Raw genomic sequence first — 20,985 nt, 5'->3', positions numbered from 1 at the left:
GACAAAGCTGGTGCTTCTAAACGAATCTCCTCCCAACAGGCCTTTTCTCCCCCTCCCCCTCTGATGACTGGTAGAGGGTCTGCTCGACAGAAGACTTTTGCCAAGTGATATTTTTATCCAGGCTTTGAGGCGTGAGTCCAAATTACAACGGGCGATGGCTGCTCAGACAGAAACAGCCACCTTGGGTTACACCCCACTTCTCCAGCCAGCGCTTCCCAGTGCTTCTCCAGCGCCCAGAATGCTGCTTTAAACCATTTCCCGCCTCCCCTCTGGGTGGCTGATTGGCCCTGGGATCCCCAGCCCGGCCTCCTTATTCTACTAAAACACCTAGCCCCTCCTAAGTAGGGGTTAACCCCTTCCCGGCCGGCAACCAAATAGAACATCTGTGCCTGTCATCCCCTGACCCCCCCCCCCCAAGAATTCCAGCAGGGGACAACGAATAGTACCAGCTGTAGTTTATTACAGACAAACAGGCATAGGAATTTCCATGGCTACACCAGTTCATTCACAGATAAAACCATCAGAGGACACAGGAGTGAAACCCACACAACACCACAACAGCCAGGAGGGCCCAGTAGCAGCTGGTTCGCTGCAAGAAATGCCACCAAGCCATCCAAGGGTGTGACGAGCTAAGGGTCCTGGTGGACCATTTCAAGGGGGCTGCTGGCAGGACGGAAAATCCATCCCGACCTAGGAGATGACAGACGGACACAAGCAAGCCAGCCACAAAAGCAGTGAAATCCAAGTCAGCCAATGATGGGGCACCCTAGGAAGCAATATGGACAAAACTGTACAGTGAAGGTCAAACATGAGTAGGGCAATGAACCCATTCAATGCAGGCAGGATTCACGCACTACAGTGGGCAGTCCTCATTTCTCAGAGTCCTGTATTTTGGGGACAATCTCCTGGGGCCTCCCCCCAGGACAAGCAGGGAAGGGAGCTCTGGGTGTACTTGCCTCGTGCTGGCAGTGAATGAGAAGAGGCAAAGCAGGAGTTGCTCAATACACTGGTTCCTGGCCCTCTGCAGTTCTCTCTTTTTGTCTTAAGTGTTGGAAACAAAATTAAAGTGCAAGTCACGCAGCCCTCTGGTGGCCGTGGTGCTGGCACCGCACAGTCTGTGCTTCCCCTGGTCGCCTCCAGAACTGGGCACAAGCTCTTTCCCAGAGCTAGAGGCGGCTTAGACCGGAGGTCTGCTGGCCAGCAGGTCAAACCCCTGTTACTGGGGTTTCTTTTGAGAGGGACAAGCTCTCTCTACCCCAGAGTGCTGTTTTTAAATACTCTCTCTTGCTCACTCACCCCCCGCAAGTAACACTATTGTACACACATGTGCATACACACACACACACACAATCAGATACTCACATGCATCCATGTACAATCTCTCTTTCTCTGACACACACACACACACACACGTATATAGAATATATCACACATTCACACGCATCCATGTACAATCGCTCTGACACACACAAGTATATGATATCACACACGCACAAATACTCACATGCATCCATGTACAATCTCTTTCAAACACACACACACACACACACAAAGACCACCTGTTACAATCACTCTCCCATATACACACTTACACAGATGGCTATGTTCAATCACAACACTCCCCCTGCCCCCACGCCAATATTTCAACAAGTCCCAGACCCAGACAGATACAATTTCATAAATGTTAGCAGACCGTTCTGCTCTTCATTACAACTAGTACTTCCTGTTGCAATGTCATCTTCTAGACTTGGGGGAAGATCTGACTTGGACTGCTTGCACGTGGCAGAACTTCCAAAGATGTCAGTCAATGCCAATCTACAGGAAGCACCTTGGGGATGTTTACAAGGAAGCCCTGCACGTATCCCGACAGGCTGGTTGGAAGGATCCCTGTCAGACAGTTTTGACCCCAACCGAACCTCCTCCTACTTTTCATAAAACTGAATATTAATAGAAATGGTTTTGTGATATTTTGTTTCTTTCAAGTTTTTTGGTTTGAATTTAAAACCTTCCCCTGAGGTGTCTGCAACCCCAACACGGCAGCAGAGTGAATCTCAACGTGAAACTGAGCAGAGAAACAAGATAAAAAACTTACCAGTGCTTTCATTGTCCAAGCAGGATTTAGTGCAAGGAACAAACCAACAGGATAAGTGGTGAAGCGTATGGTTGATTGTTAATATTATTTCAGCTGATACATAATAACCCTAGCCCTAATCTCATCCTTGGAAATGGCCGAACCATTTTAACTGAAAATGTGCAAAAAAGTCAGCCAAAGGCAGCCACCTCATGTGGAAAATTTCAGCCCCAATGAAATGGTCTAAGTTTGGTAAAGTTATAAGCAATTGAAAACATGGTCTTATAATGGTAAGTGCCAGGCAATCCTAACCATGACCATTGCTACTTGTGCTACCTAGACCACCACCACAGGGAAGGAGTCATTTTTAAAATGATCTTTAACCTTCTATCGTTCCTCCAATCTGCACTAAGAATGTTGAGTGAATTCCATACACGGCTTTCAGAACAGTTCTCTGACTGATTCCTTTCTGAAGTGGCAAAAACAACGAGGAGGCCTTGTGGCATCTTGGAGACTAACACATTTATTTGGGAATAAGCTTTTGTGGGCTAGAACCCACTTCATCAGACTAACACGGCTACCCCTCTGAAACCTCTCCGAATTGGGGATTTACTTCTTTCCCACTGTGTTAGCAGCATCTGTCTACTTCAGGAGACACCACAGGTTTTAGGAAAGTACCAGGAGAAGGACGCAGCATCTGTCTACTTCAGGAAAGTACCAGGAGAAGGACGATCAATTGCACAGTGGCCTCGGTTTGAATGAAACTTGAATTTTGCTATGGTTAACGAAAGACTCAGGCTCAAATTCTCAGCTGATGTAATTGTCAATTTCAAGAAAATATCTGTCTCTCTCCCCTCACCCACCATAGGTTGGGACGGTCTTTCAACTTACACATATTCCCAGCCTGGGTCCAGAGGCCAGGAAGCCACACTTTGAAAAGTGGTTTCTGATTTTATGTGGCTCAGTTTTCAGATGCTCAGGTTGAGACGCTTTTTTTCCAGGTGCCACTTATGGATTTAGGTATCCAATAGTAGCACCCAAATTTGGGCCATCACATATTGGCCCAAAACGCTGACTAGGAAATAGGGCTTGACATTTTCCTATCTAGAGTTTCTGTTTTCTCAAACATGAGCAGATAAACTGAAAGTTGGGTGGGGGCAGCAACAGTGGTGGGAAATTGGCTGCATCCCTTAACCACATTTCCAGTCCGTTTAAAATTTAAAACTGTCAATGTTTTGTAACAATAGCGGATCATTATTCCTGCGTGTAAGCTGGATTCCACGGAAACACATTGTCAGTCGTGACTTCTTTTTGTTTTTAATATATCAAAGTTCTTGGACTGGGAATTTCCCTGTTTTTTTTTTTTAAATGAGCACCAAAAGTTTAAATTGGGTTGGAATATAAGATCCACAGAAGGGGAGCCCGGTTCTCACAGATCCTGTCCAATGCAAGGTCCCCGCTCCTGTAGACTTATCAAGTCTGGCTGGGTTTTGGTTTAAGTTCTCCAAGCTTTGTGGAGAACATCTGGTGCAGAACTTAAGCGTGAGCTCCTCTCTGGGTTTTTATGGGCCCCGGAACCCCAGAGGAGGCATAGCAGGATCAGGATGGCTGGTGCTGGGCTTAGGCATGAGGGTTTTGAGGCAGGTGTGGAGATGAGGTGACAGCCAATGTGGCACAAGTCAGCAATGGCTGATGCTGAGACGCAGGAGCAAAGGTAGCAGAGGAGGGATTAGGCATTGGTTGACCCTTCTGACCTTTATGCATGGGGGGTGATTTGGGGCTGGAGGGTCAGAGACGGTCAATAAAGTGCAACACACATAGGCAAAAGGAAACCTTTCCTTCAACCCACCCGGACAAGGCACCTACAACTTCAATACTAATCAACAAAGACGCTCAGCCCCTGCAGACCCGGATATCAATCCACGCATGGTGCCCTGGTCAGGGATGGTTTGGGTAGCTACCCAACCAGCGAGCACCTGCAGTCACCGCCAGCAACACTACTTGCTGTTCTTGGTTTGTTTCTCTTGCGCCATCCGCCTCTGCTTCTGTGCTACGCCGTACGGGACGTGGGCCGCGATGGTGCCACTCTCCTTCGCCCCCTCCACGTGGAACATCTGGTCGTCGAAGAAGATGTGTGGATGGATCTTCTCCAGCAGCGGCCCCTTAGGGGCCCCGGCCAGGAACAGGGCTTCGTCGGTTTCTAGTCCCCAGCTGCGGAGAGTCTTTAGGGCACGAGCCCCAGAGCTGGCAGCGCTCCGGGCAGTGACCAGGTAGGTGCGAATCGGACACTCCAGTCTCAGACCCTTGGAGTAGAACTTCTTCTGCAGCTTCCCCAGGGATTCCAGAAAGCCTTTCAGCGGCCCCTACCCAAGCAAAGAGACACTGTTATTCACAGCTACCTTCATCCCTTCCCCAATCTCCATGCTTTGGGAAAGGCCCTGTCCCTGCTGTGGGAATCCTCTAGCCAAGCATATAGGAACCAAGGCCCAGATCCTCAGAGGTCTTTAGGCACCTAACTCCCATTGAACTCCCCCGTCTTTCACAGCCATCTCCTCGGAAACCCAGCACCAGCCTCATCCCACTCTGCCCCCTCGGCTTGTGCTCAGGGCTAATGGAGCAGGAATTGCTGGAGCAGTCAGCCAGTTCTCAGCGCTGCCTGCCCCAGAACTGGTTCCTGGGGCTAGCGGGTCAGGGGGGCGATCGGCCGTACCTGGGCCAGCGGCTTGTTCTCATAAGCCTTTTCGTGTTCAAAGAACATGTCGAGGCCGTGCGCCTTCACAATCTGCTCCGACTCGTCCGAGAAGAGGACGGCGTCCCCGTCAAACGCCACCCGCAGCTGGTTCTCCGACACTTTCACGTCTTTGCTGGGGCTGAACACGGTGGCCGCGGCGATTCCTTGGGGGGGAACGAGAAAGAAAAGTGACAGGCGGCACGTCTCCTCCCACCGTGCTTCCCGGGTCCTCCTCCTGCAGACCCGAGCAACAGAACTGGACACACACAGAGCAGAGACAGGCCAACACTGGTCCTTACATTGGACACTTGCATCTGGACCCTCACCTCAGCATTTAGGAAAGCCAGAGGCACGTCGATACCTAGGTGAAGACATGAGCCCCTGGATGAAGGATCTAGTGTTCTGTTTAGGTGGTAGCCTCCCTCCATGCCCTATTGCTTCACAGCCCTGGGTATGATCTAATGTTTAGTGGGGATGGCGCGAAGATTGCAGAATTTACATAGGTTTCTATTATTTGTTGCTGCATATCTTACAGGTGCTTTCAGCACCTCCGCCGTTCCCACCAGCATGGAAGGAGTCAGGATCCATCCAGCAGCCAGCTGAGGAGAGCAGCCCACCTGCACTTTGAGAAGCTATAGAGATCAGCCGATGCTGTTGTCTCCAGGGGAACGAGAGGTCCCACGTGGCCTCAGCAAGGGCAGGGGCGTGATGGAGACAGGGTGTGGGACGCCTCCGCTACCCAGCTGCTGCACAGACCCAGAGGATGGAGATCCCGGGGCTGCAGGTCCTTACACCGCTCTCCTAGAGCGATGTGGTGTGGGCTGTGCCCGCCACCCACTACCACCCAGGGTTTGACCGTCAGACTCACCCTCTTCAATGGCCTCACTCACTTTCTCGGCGTCAGAGGAGAGGTACAGGTTGGTGTGATAGGCCTTCAGGTAGCAAGTGGGGCTGTTCCCTCCCGTCATGCAGAACCTCTCGATGAACAGATCTGAGGACGGATGGACGCACCGAATTAGCGGGCATGGGCCAGCAAGGGCCCAGGCTGTTATCCAGTGCTATGGCGTGCAGGGGGCCCAGCAACTGCCACTAGTGGGGGAGTGAACTAGACGGGGGATTTGCTCCCCCTCTGACACTAGGCCAGAGGAAAGAGATGGCAAATGAGCACAGGACATCCTGGCCACCAGAAGGTGGGGGTCCCATGGCTGCTGGCAACGGTGAGGCTCAGGCCAGCCCTGTCACAGATGCTGACAGAGTAGCGCTGCTTGGACACAACGCCTTCTACCTAGTAGCTGTTGCCACTTGTTTCCCAGCACCTGTCAGTAACCCCTTCACCGAGCCCCTGCACCACACTACACTTAGCAGTGTCCTCCTGTGAACCATCCTCCTCCCAGACACAGGAAAGCCCCAAAGGGGCACGTGGTATTGAGTCAATATTGACATACATAGAGACAGGGCATCCTAGTGGCTAGGACACTAGGCTGTGACTCGGGAGGCCTGGGCTCTAATCCCAGCTCTGCCACTAGCCTGCAGAGTGACTTTGGGCAAATCACTTCACCACCCTTTGCCTCAGTTTCTCCACCTGTAAAATGGGGATAATGTCACTGACCTGCTTGTAAAGCACTTTGAGATCTACTGAGGACAAAAGCTAATTATTATTATACTGCTTCTATACCCACCCATCATTCCTTCCATTCACGGGGTTATTCACTCCAAGAACTCAGATCTAAACTAGGGATATGGCAAAATCAACATTGGGTTTGAGTTTGGCAGAACCTCATCAGATGGCTTTTGATCCTGGAAAGTACCCAAGTGTGGTTTGATCCAGGTCTCGTTCCATCCAAGTGCCCAGGAACTGCATAAGCTGGTCTGATTTTGGCTTCATCCTCCCAAGAAGAGATGGCCCAAAACGGGGCTGATGTTGCCAAACCCCCATTTACCAAAGCAGAACCCAGGTTGATTCAGACCTGGATCACATTTTATTGGTACCCTCGAAGACTGGAGAGGGTTAGTTTACAACCATCTTTAGTCTAAGCCACAGGAGACTAGGGCTTGCTGGGTAGTTTAACGGAACAGCAGGGGGAACAGAAGATAAAGCTTTGCCCTCCAGCTTCTCCACTATCCCAGCCACTAACCAAAGACCCAGTGGCCACCAGCTCCCAAGTCATTTCAATGGTTCTGGCTCAGGGTCGTTCCGTGCTTACTGTGATGATTGATGCTGTTGATCAGGCGGACTCCAACCTGGGCGTGGTTATTGGTCATGAGGACAATATCAAAGAGTTCTTCGCTGTCGGGGTAGAGCTCTCGCAACTGAGTGTTGACAGCTTCAAGGGCCTACAAGCCAAAGAAAGAGGGAAGAGTGACTAGCCACCAGCTCACGCACATACTCCTTAACAAGAGAAGTGGACGGGGAGAGCTGAAACCTGATGCCCACTGATTGACTATAGGCAGATAGAGCCATATGTAAACGTGTTCCCATCTGCCCTCTACTACTCTCTGGGTAGCTATGAACAGAGATACCAAATGTTGGTCAGAACTCATCTAGGTATGTCCCTCAAGTGGAGTTAGCAATTGGTTTCCCCATGATGTATGTGTCTCCTAAGTTCTCACCTTTTAAAAATAAAATTGACAGCACTAGCTACTCCTGCTTGTGCCACATCTTGTCCATCAGGGCCGGTGCAAAGAAGTTTTGTGCCCTAGGCAAAACTTCGACCTTGCGCCTCCCCCCCCCCCAAGCCCTGCGGCAGCTTCCCGCCCCCCCCCCCGCCCTGAGGCGCCCCGCCCCGCGGCAGGTCCCCCCCCCCCGAGCCCCCTCCCGCGGCAGCTCCCCCCTGGGGAGCCATATGGCAGCTCCCCACCCCAGCTCACCTCTGCTCCGCCTCCTCCCCAAACAGCTGATTGGCGCTGCAAGCCTGGGAGGTGGGAGAAGTGGACCAGCGACCACGCGCTTGGGGAGGGGGTGTAGCAGAGATGAGCTGGGGTGGGGAGCTGCCGCGGGGGGGAGTGTGCCTCAGGGTGGGGGGGGGGAGCTGCCGCAGGGCTCCCCACCCCAGCTCACCTCTGCTACGCCCTCTCCCCGAGCACGCCACCCCCAACGGCAATGACATTAATTGCATGGAGCGGCCACTGCGCTGGGAGAGGGAGCCAGAACCGCACGTGTCAGTGCACCGCCGGCAGCCCAGCCCAGGAACGCTGTAAAAAAAAAAAATGGGGGGCACCGCTTTTTGGCGCCCCCAAATCTTGGCATCCTAGTTAACCGCCTAGTTTGCCTTAATGGTAGCACTGGCCCTGTTGGCCCATATTCCATCCATCCGTCCGTCCACTACTCCTTTGCTTTCTCTCTGAAATACTGATGCTCTGGCGCTTTCAGAGAAGCCAGCCCTGTCAGAAGAGAACCCATATCTCCTTCCTTCATGGCCCTCAAAAGGCAGAGAAAGAGTCTAATCAAATCTTCTACATGACACAAAACAAGGACAGCTCATGACTCCTTGGGCACATCTAAAAAGCCGGCAGTTGGGAAGATTTTTACCTAAACTGAATTTTTCAGTTCTAATCCGTGCTGTTCAGTGGAAGCCACGACCCTTAAAGTTTTCTCAGGGTATTTTCCTTCTCTCCCTCGGTTTTCTAGATTCTGAGAGTTGAATTCTGCTCTCTTACGCCAGGGGGAATCCAGAGTAGCTCCACTGTAGCCGATATACCTATTCTGGATTGATACCAAAGTGAGGAGAGCAGAATTCTCTAAGGTTGGTGTTTACCTTCAGTTTTATCCAGGACACTATGAGCCCAAGTCCTTGTGCCTTGCTCTGGTGTTGAGGGAGTTTGGAAAGGCAAAGGAGAGGGTGACCAGATGTCCTGATTTTATAGGGACTGCCCGATTTTTCGGTCTTTCTTATATAGGCTCCTATTACCCCCACCCCAGTCCCGATTTTTCATGCTTGCGCTCTGGTCACCCTAGCGAAGGATCTCAGGGGGCTGGAGCAATGGTGCTCACCTTGACAAATGGGAAGGCAGCGCCGGGTAGGAAGGGTTCATTCTCATGGTCCAGCTGGTATTTCACATATGCCTCCACCCCTTGCTCTGTGTAAATCTTCTGCTCTTCCTCCATGCGGAAGAGAGCCCGTGAGGACACTGCGATTGTTATTGCGTTCTCAGGCTTTGGCTGCATGACAGAGAGAGACAGAAACTGCATCACTAATACAGGATACATTTTCCATCCTTGGTCACAGGATTATGGACCCGGTTCCAGCGTGTAGGGGTATCATCAAATGCCAGGCCAGAAATGGAGCACCAGGCCCACCCCTCTCCAAAGTCTAGGATCATCAGTTCTGGATCGTTCTCTAGATCAGAATGTAGGGACTTTCCCATCCCAATCTTCTCACTCCCGATTAAACTCCATCTAGCATAGCCCTGTGGGCCCAAGATTCACACAGACAGATTGCCTCCATTTCACTTGGCTGGGGTGGGGGGGGACTGTGTGCTGGGAATCACGCACAAATCTATATTGCTTGCTTTAAGGTTATAGGCAGAGAGCCAATGCTTGTCAGCACTTCATCCCAAAGTGCATTCTGAGCTGGAACATTTGCACTCCTTGCATTCTGGGGCTTCTCCGAGTTAAGAGATTTCTAGGGTCAGCCTCCTCAGTCCCATGGCCCCTCTGAGCCGAGACATTTCCGTTCCCTGCACTCTCCATCAGGGGTCACTTGGCACTCCCCCAGCTGTTGAAAAACTCTCCATGTTTCCAGCTGAAGGAACTCTGGGGGCCACCTTGCATAGAATGTGATGGGTTTTTGCCTCCTGGTTTCATGCAGCATCTAGTGTCCTTTGACGCTAAAGGCCAAATTCAGACCTGGTGTCCATGAGTGTAACTCAGCTGAAGACCATGAATGGCACCTGATTAGACCTGGCATAATATGGTCCTTAGGGCGTGTCTATACCAAATTATGAAGTTACGGCAGGGGCATCAAATGAACAGAATAGCCGCTGTGTCTCCTGTGATGCTGCAAAACTTGGACAGATAGAAGTATCCTCCCCATTCCCGTCATTCTGGCATTCCTGGGGCACCTTTCCCCCAGCACTGTTGCTGCAAACAGGGGCTTCTGGGTAATTTTAAAACACTAAGCACTGCATTGTGGGAGGGAGTTCGGAAAACCACTTGACCCAGTGCAGTGGCAATGCTCGGAGCTTCCCATCAACACTGGGAAGAAACCATCACAGACTGTGTCAGGTCAGCCAGAACCGAGCTACTATAAAGACTTTGTCCCAGGCTTCAAAACCAGCCAGTGCCGGCAATGCTTGGAAAACCCCTGAGGAAGGGCTGTCATGTCTGGATGGAGGGCAGTGAACGGGTATTGCAAGCCCAGGGTAAGCCAAACCACCCTTGATTAGCAACCGTTATTCATCTTTAAAGGCTTGATCAACACCCCACTGAAGAAATCAAGAAGAGTCTTGTCATGGACTCCCATTAGGTGCGGCTCGGGCCCTGACACGTTTGTTGCGCTGGAGGGGGGATTGGCACCTTGCTGAGGGGATGAAGACACCATCTCCCCCCAGAGGCATTTACACTCTCAGCTCTGAGTCGGAGAGAGGAGATTAATCTCACGCCAGCCACGGAGGCGAAGTGGTGATGTGCTTGTGGCGTCTCAAAAGCAAAATGGCTCCTCCGCGGCAACTCGGTGGTTGACCAACCAATTGGAAAGGATCCTGAACGGTGACTCGTCTGCAGACAGCCCAGCGCCGGGCTGCCAAGAATCTAACAAAGCCGATCCCTCCTGGCCTGCAGCGAAGCCTGTGACACGACGGGGGGCGGGCACTCGCAGAGAAAGCAAACACTGGCGCCTGGGCAGTGTTTTTATGGCCTCTGGGAATAAGTCATCGCTGCCACTCATGATTTAGCGGTGTCCAGGAGGAGAACTCCATCTGAGACCGGGAAACCAGCCTGGCCTCTTTGTTTGGATGGGGAAATTTTAAATGAGACACCCCCCAACACCTTCAGAGTTCCCTCCAGCACAGAGACCATCTGCAGGGGAGAGGGCTGGAATTGGCAGAGAATCTCTGAATCCCAGGTCAGACAACAGCTGAGCACACCGTGGCTAACAGCGCTGCCACCCTGGACGTCTCTGACCCACTCCTTGGAAACAAACCCAATACAATAAATCAGGTTGACACTGGGGAACAATCTAGCCTCTTGTGTTCCTTTGTCCTGAGAAAGACTGGGCCAAACCAAACCCTACTCCCAGTCAGGGCCAGCTCTGGCTTTTTGGCCGCCCCAGGCAAAAAAGCCTCCGGCCGCCCCCCCAGCGCGGCAGGGGAGGGTGGCTGGAGCCCCAGGGGGAGGGCAGTGAGCCCCGGCTGGGGCTCCGCTCTCCCCGGCGGCCAGAGCGCCGGGGGGGGGGGGGGGGAGGGTGGAGAGCCCGCCCGGGGCTCCGCTTTCCCCAGCGGCTGGAGCACCGCGCCGCCCCCCTCCAGGTGCCGCCCCAAGCACAAGCTTGGTGGGCTGGTGCCTGGAGCTGGCCCTGCTCCCAGTTGCACCAGCGCAACTCCAGCGGCAGCAGTGGAGTTGCAGCGGCATAGCTGAGAGCAGAATTAGGCCCACTGTGTTTTCAAGACAGCCCCCAAAATCTGAATTTGGCATCTCTTGCACGTACGGAGACATACGGTAAGGGATTTTATGCTCCGGGACACAGCAGTTTAGCTGATTGCAAGGTATTACTGGTGCATTATGCTGAGTGCATTGGCTTGACTGATCCCACTCTCTGTTAGATTATTTAGGAATTATTAGTTTAAGTCAATATTAGAGAGAGATGACACGGCCGGGCTACAACAATCTATGGCTCATCTCGAGGCAGCAGCGAAGGGGCCCAGTTCCATTGTTATCAGAACCGATTTGAAATGCGAGGGCGTGTGGACAGTGAAATGCAGCATGCAGTTTCCCGTGATTTCATGTAAAGAGGTTAGGGGGACAGAACCTGGATGAAAACCTATGGCCAGAGGTTAAGATTTGGGGGATATCGAAGGGCAGGAGTTATTATACCGAGACAGTGAAAACTAGAAACCAGACAGTACGGAACAGTGTGTTAGATGGGCCCAACCCCAGTAGGGGCAAAATTTTCAAAAGTGCCTAAGTGATTTAAGTGCCTCAGTCCCATTTTCAGACGCCATTTCGGCACTTCAGAGCCTAAGTCTCATTGAAAGTCAATGGAGTTTAGGAAGGGACATGCTTAAGAGCCCGATTTTCAAAGCGATTCAGGTATCTAGCAATGCAGACAGGCACCTAGCAAGACTTCCAAAGGCACCTCCCATGGGATTTAGGCACTTTGGTGCCTAAAAACCTTTTCCAAGAGTACCTAAGAGTGAGATTTTCAATGTTACTCTCAGTTTATTTCAGCTCTGATTTCGAGGCTTCCTGTTTACTAGGTTGTCCTGGCCAATATTGCTGTTATTTTGCTGTCGGTATAGGTAGATGAGCTGGTGTCATTCAGCCTGCTATACAAACACAGTCCACACGCTCTGCAAAGTCCAAACTCACCCCCCCTCCCCGAGCATTTGACTTTATTAAAAAGAGCAACACGAGAACAAAGATTAGCTCAATCCTTCTCGGCAGGCTCAGCTGCTCTGAAGGCTTGGGCCTTCTCCAGCCTGCTCAGCCCTGATCCTCTACCACCCCTAGAGTGTCACTCCCACCTCCCTTGCACCCAGCTGGGCCTCAGAACATTAACACAACCCACCTACTCCTCTCTCAGCAGGATCAATGCCAGCGAACAAAGCGATTTAGGCAGATGCTGCCAGGCCGGCCCACGGTAATTATACAGCCCAGAAAACCACCTTGCAGACAAACTGTGGAAGTGTCCCTAAGCAGTGTTCATACCCTAGGGCAGTGACCTGAAACCAACAGGACCCTTTCAATATAGCTAAAACAATGGGACAAATTCTCTTCTCCAGCACTCTGAGCTTCACAGATGTACCCAAGAGAATTTGGGATCAATTGTTCTACAGGGATGTGCATGGACTGTTGTTCCCTAAAATGACTTCTCCTGGGCTTTGCTGGCGTGGTTATCCAGGACCTCCGATATCACGCTCATGGGGGACCATAGAAGAACCTAAGATAGAGGGGAGAATTCCTTCTCTCCCACTAGCCCAGGATTTTGGCCTAGTAGCATAGTGCACCAAATCCATAATTCACATGTAGCAAATAGTAGCAAATTTGCCATTTTAAGATCAGTTACCCAGGGGGCCTTAGTCAGTTATTAACTAGTCATGGGCCAGCTCTTAACTCTAATTTGCATTAATAACTCCAGTGTCATGGGTCATTTATGAGCTAAGATATTAATTAATAACTATTAGAGGTCCCGGGTCAGTTTGTCACTAGCCTTTGGCAGTTAATCCAGTTCATGGGCACAGCTGTTATTACCTAAATTAGTTTTCTGGGTAAACCAAGTCGGGCTATAGGACATTTGTATCCGTTTCCTGGGACATGGCGGACAGCAGGGAAATGCATCCTCCAGTAATAGCTGTTTAAGAATTTCCTGCAAGATGAAACTGGGTCAGTGTTGTGAATGTCACCACTACTTAGTTTGATCAGACAAACCCAGGGGGCTCTGGAAAGCCATGCCACATGCCTTTTCAAAGACACTGGGGTTGGCGTGGTATGGCACAGAGAAATCCGGCTCTGCTCTCATACATGCATGCATCTCTGTGCTGCACACACCTTGCATGTATGGCTATGTGCCACTGGCGCCCTCGACTTGTGTAGCTGTTTACAAGATGCTCCAGGTTCTCTCCTTGCTATTTAAAGGTACAGGCCCCCCAAGGGGTAAATTTCAGAGGTAATAAATGCAGCAAGAAATGGGTCATTAAGCCAGATACCCAACTGTATCCCACCCTACATTTCTGGTGTATCCCCCTGTTGTTTTGTAGCAGTGGACAGGCAGAGCTGTCCAGCACCACGCTTCCACCCTCTGGGGACATATAACCTGTTGAATCCTGTTCACGCCTGCTAAGTAATACTGTGCACCTCTAGAACACTGTCTATAGAAGGACCGTACATGCTAATGAATTAAGCGTCACAATTCATGTTGGTCAGGTAGCAGAATTCCCCTTCTGTAGGAAACTCCAACCGTTACAACAACATTTTGTTCCAGTTCGGAGCAAAGTCAGAAATGTTAAAGTTCCCACAAGACAAATGCTCCCAAAAATCAACATTTTGGGGTAAAAAAAAACTAAATGTTTCAATAAGTCACTTCAATGCAACTTTTATATTGCAATATTAAGTGGCCTATATACACGTCACATTAACAGAATATTTAAATTCACATTTTAATACAAGTCCAAATGAAATCAAAGTGGCACGATTGAAATGTTTCAACTCTCCCCTCCCCTCATCGAGAAGTGTCACAAAACCAGCCCATTCCCCAAGAAACATTTCCATTTTGATAAAACTGCAGTTTTAAGAGAAGATTGTTCCAGTGATTATTTTTTAACCTGCTCTATTTACCACCCTTCCGTCTGGGGGAAGCCAGCTCTTAGCTCTACTTTATGGATGGGCAACCAAGGCTTGGCGAGTAAGATATTTGCCCACAGTCATATGGCAATCCTGGGGCAGAGGCAGGAAAAGAACCCAGGAGTCCACACTCCCACGCCTGTGCTTTAACCACTAGACTACGCTGCCTCTCCTCCTAACAAACAGTTGTATTCTTTAGTGACCTCCTAGCCACACTTCATATGCGCGGTCAGACCACACGGGACCCTACGCAGCATCCCACCCCAGCGTGACCTTCAGTGACCTTCATCTGGTGTGGGGATCCTTGGGGCCAGGAGACTGGAGAGTTCAGAATCAACACTGTTTATCCTCAGAGCCGCATTCAAGGGGACTCAAGGTCAGTTAATGCTGGTCATCAAACAGTGTCTGGAAAGCAGCTCGAGGGCTTTGCTGAGCTGAATCAAACTGAATTCTGCATTTTGGAATTTAAAAAAAATAGGTCAGCTGTTCTACCCTCTTCCTTTCCCATTGGAGGATCAGACCGAAGGCTGCTTCAGCAGAGGATTAATAAAGAGCTTAACAGAAATATTATAGGCGGATAGCGAAGGGGAAGATGGTGCTGTGCTCTAGGGCTCTGTTCATGTCTGGACTCAGCATCTTAAGACAAGAACAGAAGGACAGCCAGGTAGGAAGCACTAGCCATCAGCAAACAATGCAATGCGGAGAGATGCTACAAGGGGATTTAAACCTTGGGGACTGCAGATGTAGGTCTAATCCTCCTCCCAAGCAGTCATTGGGCTAGCAGTCTGGAAAGTACCTGCTTCCTTTAAGCCATTATCGCAGCTTCAGTGATTTGGGTTTTGTACAATCGCATCTGTACACATTATACCAGCACTTTATCTCCTTGGCTGCACTGGTTATGTAGTGAGCAAGCCAACAGCTCCCATCGTTCCTTGCCAGTCGCCCCTACCCTCCCGCGCAGTCTTTATTTTCTTCGAAAAGCTTTAGCCCTAAACAGAGAGTTACGTTAAAATAAAACCACTTCAAACACAGAAAGAAAAATAGAGAAATGAGAGGGGGGGGGATGATTAAAACTAAGAATATTGTACATTTCTATAGTGTCTCTCATCCCACAGCACTTCAGATTACATATACTCAGCATCACTGAAATGAAGCCAACTCTGGGGTGGAGAATGATGGCCAACTGGCACACAGTGCAGGAATTTTGGCCAGGATCCCAGAGAGGGGGAAGGGGGCACATCTTAAAGAAAGCGTTAACGTCCTCCGAGGACAGGCAGAATGAAGGTCTCATCTGAAAGACCCAGCACTGCTTTATCCTCCTCAAAAAGATGAAGGGCTGAGACAATTCTGCCAGGATTTCCAGGAGTCTATGTATTTCCACCTTCATACTTATAACTGCAAGTGATCCCTTCCATCAAAGCCAGCTTCAAATGTTGCACCAGATGGCGCTCCTCTAATCCGGTCACCTAATCCTGTTACATGAGAGCTGCTGTGGTTACAATTCCTAAGTACCCTTCCAAGAGTTGATGGTCAAGCCCCGGAAATCCTGGATGCCACCAAAAACCTAGACCGGAGATCTGACTTCCAGTTAGCGAAGGTACAGGAGTTTGGGACATACAGAGTGCTGGCTCCCATGCTGGTACCAAGAACGTGCAGAGATCCCTGAACTTCACAGGAACTGAGGGGAAATCCCAGTTTGAGAGAGACATGTTCCGCGCAGCCAGACAGAGAAACACCTTAAACACACACAAGGAGCAGACGAGGCTGAAGTTGATGAATCGAGAAGCAGGCAGACGGCATCCTGGGAAAATGGAGCATTGCAGAACAAAGCGCTGCCCTGACTTGGTATCTCCAGATATGGCTCATCTCATGTTTGCTACTCAGTGGGCAGCTGCCATGGCCTTGGGCAGCTCCTGAGAGCCTCCAGGTGTCCAGCCTGGCATCTCGAGGACAGCTCAGGAGCGGGCAGCCTGATCTGAATTGGCACCGATGGACTGTTCACTAAAACAGGACAAAATCCATAAGGCCCTTCCAACCAGGGAGTGTCTGTTCCCTAGTGTCTAAAGCCCCATTGCTTGGACCAGTTAAAACAAGACTGGGCAATATGCACTGGTCATTCTTCCCCTCCTCTGGGACCCGATTCCATCATCTCACGGTCAGGAAGTTTCCCTGGGCATTCGCCCTACATTTTCCCTTTCCTAACTTCCCCCCATTTCTCCTGGCTCTACCCCTCAGGCCAGCCTAAGTCATCCCTCGTCCTCCTCTCAAATATTTGCAAACTTCTCTCTCCGTTGGGGGCCATCACCATAACAGGCGTTTCATGCTTTCCTCACAAGTGCCTGAACCTCTCAGATCATTTCCCTTGCTCTTCTCTGACGTCCCTCCAGTTTGCCAATAACCTTCTGATCACAAGGGGCGCAGGACTGAACGCCGGATTCCCCATGGGGGTGAAAACGTGCTCGCTTTTCAAATGGTGTTAGGGTAACGCAGTCATTTATTGTTACTACTAAAGGAATGGGATTTTTATTTATACACTATGGGCCAGAGCCGTTCCAGGGCCCAGGCTGTGTCTGATCATCGTGCCCCTTAGGAGGGTTCGCTCAAGCCGGAGCAGCTCATGTTTTTAGTTCTGGAGATTGCCGGCTCAGTCACTGGCGGGTCGGCCAAGATGGGGCTGTCACAGTATCCAATTTACCCCAGCTGAGAATCCGGACCGATATTTATGAACACAAAAATGATGAAAAATTAATATGACCCGAGGCTGGAACTGTGCAGGTGTCATGCTGAGGATTGCAAACGCACCCTCAAGAAAACCCTCTCTCTGGGATGTCAGTGGCAGGACTTTAGGGGACAGCTGTCCCTGAGCCCAGCCACAAACTGTATCAGGGACACTACAGCATAGCTGTGAGTGACTCTTACTGACTCTCCGTTGCAGCAGGTGCCCCCAGGCCTTTGTTTCTTTCCCATCTCCAGACACTTTGCACCCATCAGTCCCTGCAGAGTAGTTCTCAAAGGCTTCTGGGTAACAATGGACCTGACCAACACAACTGAGACATTGATCTGGATTCAGACCCTCCCCTCCCTCCAAGTTCAGAGATGCCTGGATCTGGCATTTTGATTTGGCCCATTAGAGAGCTAGGGATCCGGTGTGAAGTCTGCATCCAGCTCCAGCTCTGGATTCCAGCTCCTTCTCCAACACTTCAGGAGGATTTAGTTCCAGGGTCCCGTTGTATGTCATGGGGGCAGGCAGCATCAGCACCAGGTGGCAGCAAAGACAAATGGGTTCAGATCCTTTGGAGACATGGAGATGGGATCAGCCCTCTGAGGAGGGCGAAGAGGATTTATTCTGCAGGGAAAGGCTGGAGCCGCATGACTTGGGGCAAGGGGACAGTTATACTTGACGGCAGAACTGGGACTCTGCTAAGGAGAGAGGGGAGGGGAGCAGCACTTGAAGGGAAAATGAGTTCTCAGGGGCTGCCTTGGTCCTGTATGCTATTTATAGATGGATCATTTTCACCTCTTGGTTCTTACATGGGGTCACTGGAGAGAGTTCTGAGGCCATTCAAAGGCATTGTAAGCATCATGGAATGATGGGTCTAAGTCCTGACCCAGCCCTAGGGGTTGGAGGGAGACCCAAGGCAGCAGTGAGAACCAGCACTGCTGGGGGGGCTGACAGGGGCCCACTGGGAAGGGCACTGAAAAGGAGTGGAATTGGGAGGAAGAGACTAGATAGGGGCCTGGAAAAAGGTGTGTGGGGAGGGTGGGGGGTGAAGGGCTGGATGGAATGATGCTTTGTGGGTGGCCTCATAGCCTAGGTGCCTCTGGGCCCAATTTAATGCACCCGAGACCCCCATTAGCTGTTTACAGCCCCACGACATCACCCTCTTCCTGCCTACCCCACATTCACTTCCGCGGCTATGGAAATCAAGGGCTCTCTACTAGCATCATCAGCCCCCTCCCCACCAGCTCTCGGGACTGGAAGATGCCCCTGAGTCTCTCCACCCGGCTCTCTCGCCTGGTCTTATATCCAACAAGCAGCAGGGCTGTAGGATCAGCTGGCGTCATTCCAGGGTCCCAGCTCTGACATGGAGACCACTCCCAGCACAGAGCAGAGAGGACGGGCATTTCCCCTGGGCCTGCGAAGACAGCGCAGACAGAGGGACCGAACAGATGACAGACCGACTACTGATACCTAGAAATATCTCTTATACAGACCACAGATCCCTGGGGGCTCCATCAAGTGCTGAGGGGTCAGATTAAAGTTCACTGCAATGACTGGGATGCTTATGTGTTTTCAGAACACTATATAAATAATACAGGGAAATGCCTTGCACCCATTCATCATGGGCTGTGACAGCTGCCTCGCGGGGTGTGCCCAGCTGCGTCTGAGCGCAACAGAGCTGCAATGGAAGCGCTCTGCATGGCTGTTGGCACCTGCACCTTCCAGCCTGCCTGAAACCAGCCCGCTGGGCATGGAGTCATGGCAGATCCCACAGAGAAGATTCCTGGCAATGTGCTCAGAGAGAGGGAGTGTTTTCCAGAGCCCAGGACTAGGAATCAGGACTCCTGGCTTTTGGTCCCACACTGACTGTGTGACTGTGGGCAACTCACTTAACTGCTCCATGCCTCAGTTTCCCCATCTGTCAAATGGAGATGATAATACTAATTCCCCACTCGTGAGGGTGTTGAGAGGTCGCATTAATGGCTGAAGCTGTCTGAGGGCCTTGCACGAAAGGGGCAGAGGATCATTGTTATAACCCAGGCTGGCTTATCCCCTCTCAGTTCCCACTACAGCTGTGAAGGCTGAAGCCAGCGACCATCATCCATCTGCAGGATTCAAGGAACCAGACAAGATTTCCACGTAAGGAATGTGTCTGCTGGAGACGATGCCCAGAGCTGGTAGGTCTCCACAGAACTACAGCCTACGAAGTCTCTCTCTGTCCGAGTTCACACCTGAGGTTACAGGTGCGAGACAGAAGTGTTAGCTTGGATCCCCTATAACATGCACTCAGGGCTTATCAGGGGACAGGCCTGCAGGATCATAAACACAGAAATTTCCGGACTGGACCAGACAAGGGGTCTATTGGCTCCAGGACCTTGTCTCTCTCAGTCAGTGACCAGTAACTAATGCTCCAGAGGCAAGGGCAAGAACCCCAGAAGGGGCATTTCACAAGCAAGCAGCTTGCAGGGAAGTTTATTCCTGACCACAGGTAACCTGAGCAGGCAGGTTTCTACACCTTGTTTTCCAGCCCACGGTTCCTGTGGAGGTTCTGCTGGTTGTGGGAGTTTCTATTATTAAACCCGTGCCCAGCGGAGGGGTTTACAACTCAGTGCCTATTAGATAACACAGGACTCTTAGACTAAGGGAACAGACAAATGAGATAGACCAGGAGCAGCCACATTCAAATGACATTAACTGGAGCTGCCAGGAGATTCAGCGTTAGGGCTGTCACCCATCCTCAACCCACCCCCTTTTACGTGGGCACGGGGGTCCCCCACACTCCAGCAAGGGTACCCAGCGGGGGTTACAGATGTGGGGAGGTTACGATATGGGGTTACAGATGGAGCTTGGACCTGGGCCGGGAATCTCCTGCCTTGGCTACGGTGGAATAGCCGGTGTGTTCCGCCTGTGACATGCACCCAGCGGATCTTGCATTGCGTTCAGCGGCTCCCCTGCAGCCGGGGAGCACCTTGCTGCGGGAGCCCGCCGGGCTCCAGGCCCGTCCTTAGCAGGGCAGGAGCAACTTAGCCCGGGGCACCATCCTCCCAGGGCTGAGGCAGGTGGGGCACCAGCCTGCAAAGGCATCTCAGAAAACGATGCAACAGGTCGGTGTGTGTGTGTGTGTGGGGGGGGGGGTGTCAGGTGGCTCAAATCCTGCGGGGTTGCCCCTGCTCCCGGCACGGGGAGGGTTTGCTGCGCCCTCCAGCCCCCAGCCCCCGCAGCAAAGGAAAGGCTCTTACTGGTTTGGGTTTCTTTTTAGGGGTCAGGCTGTCATAGAAAGTCTTGGCTTCCTCCCAGCGCTGCGGCGTCCCGGCCTCCTGCGCCCCGCCGGCCGCTTGGCCAGCCGCGGACGAGCCTTTCCCAGCGGCTGCCGGCTCCATCTCCCCGGCTCGGAGCGGGCGGCCGGAGCGCGAGCGGCTGCGCTGCTGGGTCTCCCCGGGACGCGGCGCGCGCGCCTCAGCCCCGCTGCTCCGCTGGCGGGGGCGCTTTATAGGGCCGCCCGCCCTGCGCCTAGATCGGAGGGGCCAGCTGGGTTAACCCGTGCGGCGCTGGAGCCTGCCGGGCTCTTCCCATCCAGCGCAGTCCTGCCCTGCATCCCGGGCGGGGGCTGGAAACCAGCGCCAGGCTGGGCTGAGCCGCTGGGGGTCGGTGCTGCAGACACGGACAGGGCCCTTCCTGCTCGTCCTTCGGCGCTCCGGGCAGGGCAGCGCGAGCTAATGGGGAGGGCAGCTGACCTGGCTGGGGTCAGGATGCCTGGGTTCCCCTTCTGGTTCTGCCACGGTGGGTGACCTTGGGCCAGTCACGTGCTGCCCGTGCCTCTCTTTCCCCTCTTGTCCACTTCGATCGGTGAGACTCAGACTTGGCGCTTTAATGGGTCTCCTGCGGCTCTTTGCAGCACATGCTAGTCAAAGGTCCTGTGAGTGGCTATCTAGTACTAGAGTAAATGACTTCGCCTGCCTGGGGCT

The 20,985-nt window shown here is 51.9% G+C and overlaps 1 protein-coding gene across 1 annotated transcript; it reads right to left on the bottom strand.

Annotated features, from left to right (window-relative positions):
* Positions 1-438: 438 nt before the first annotated feature.
* On the bottom strand, positions 439-20,514 carry NT5C1A (5'-nucleotidase, cytosolic IA). The gene is made up of 6 exons (XM_054011683.1): positions 20,260-20,514; positions 8,794-8,961; positions 7,007-7,136; positions 5,671-5,793; positions 4,782-4,966; positions 439-4,434 (listed from the first exon to the last, which is right to left on the bottom strand). Exons 1-6 carry the CDS (start codon positions 20,398-20,400, stop codon positions 4,069-4,071), a joined length of 1,113 nt encoding a protein of 370 aa, XP_053867658.1. The 5' UTR covers positions 20,401-20,514; the 3' UTR covers positions 439-4,068.
* Between the last annotated feature and the right edge of the window lie 471 nt (positions 20,515-20,985).

Source organism: Malaclemys terrapin, chromosome 22 (genome assembly GCF_027887155.1).
Source record: "Malaclemys terrapin pileata isolate rMalTer1 chromosome 22, rMalTer1.hap1, whole genome shotgun sequence".
Classification (NCBI taxonomy): domain Eukaryota; kingdom Metazoa; phylum Chordata; order Testudines; family Emydidae; genus Malaclemys; species Malaclemys terrapin.
This window is presented reverse-complemented; position numbering and strand designations above follow the sequence as displayed.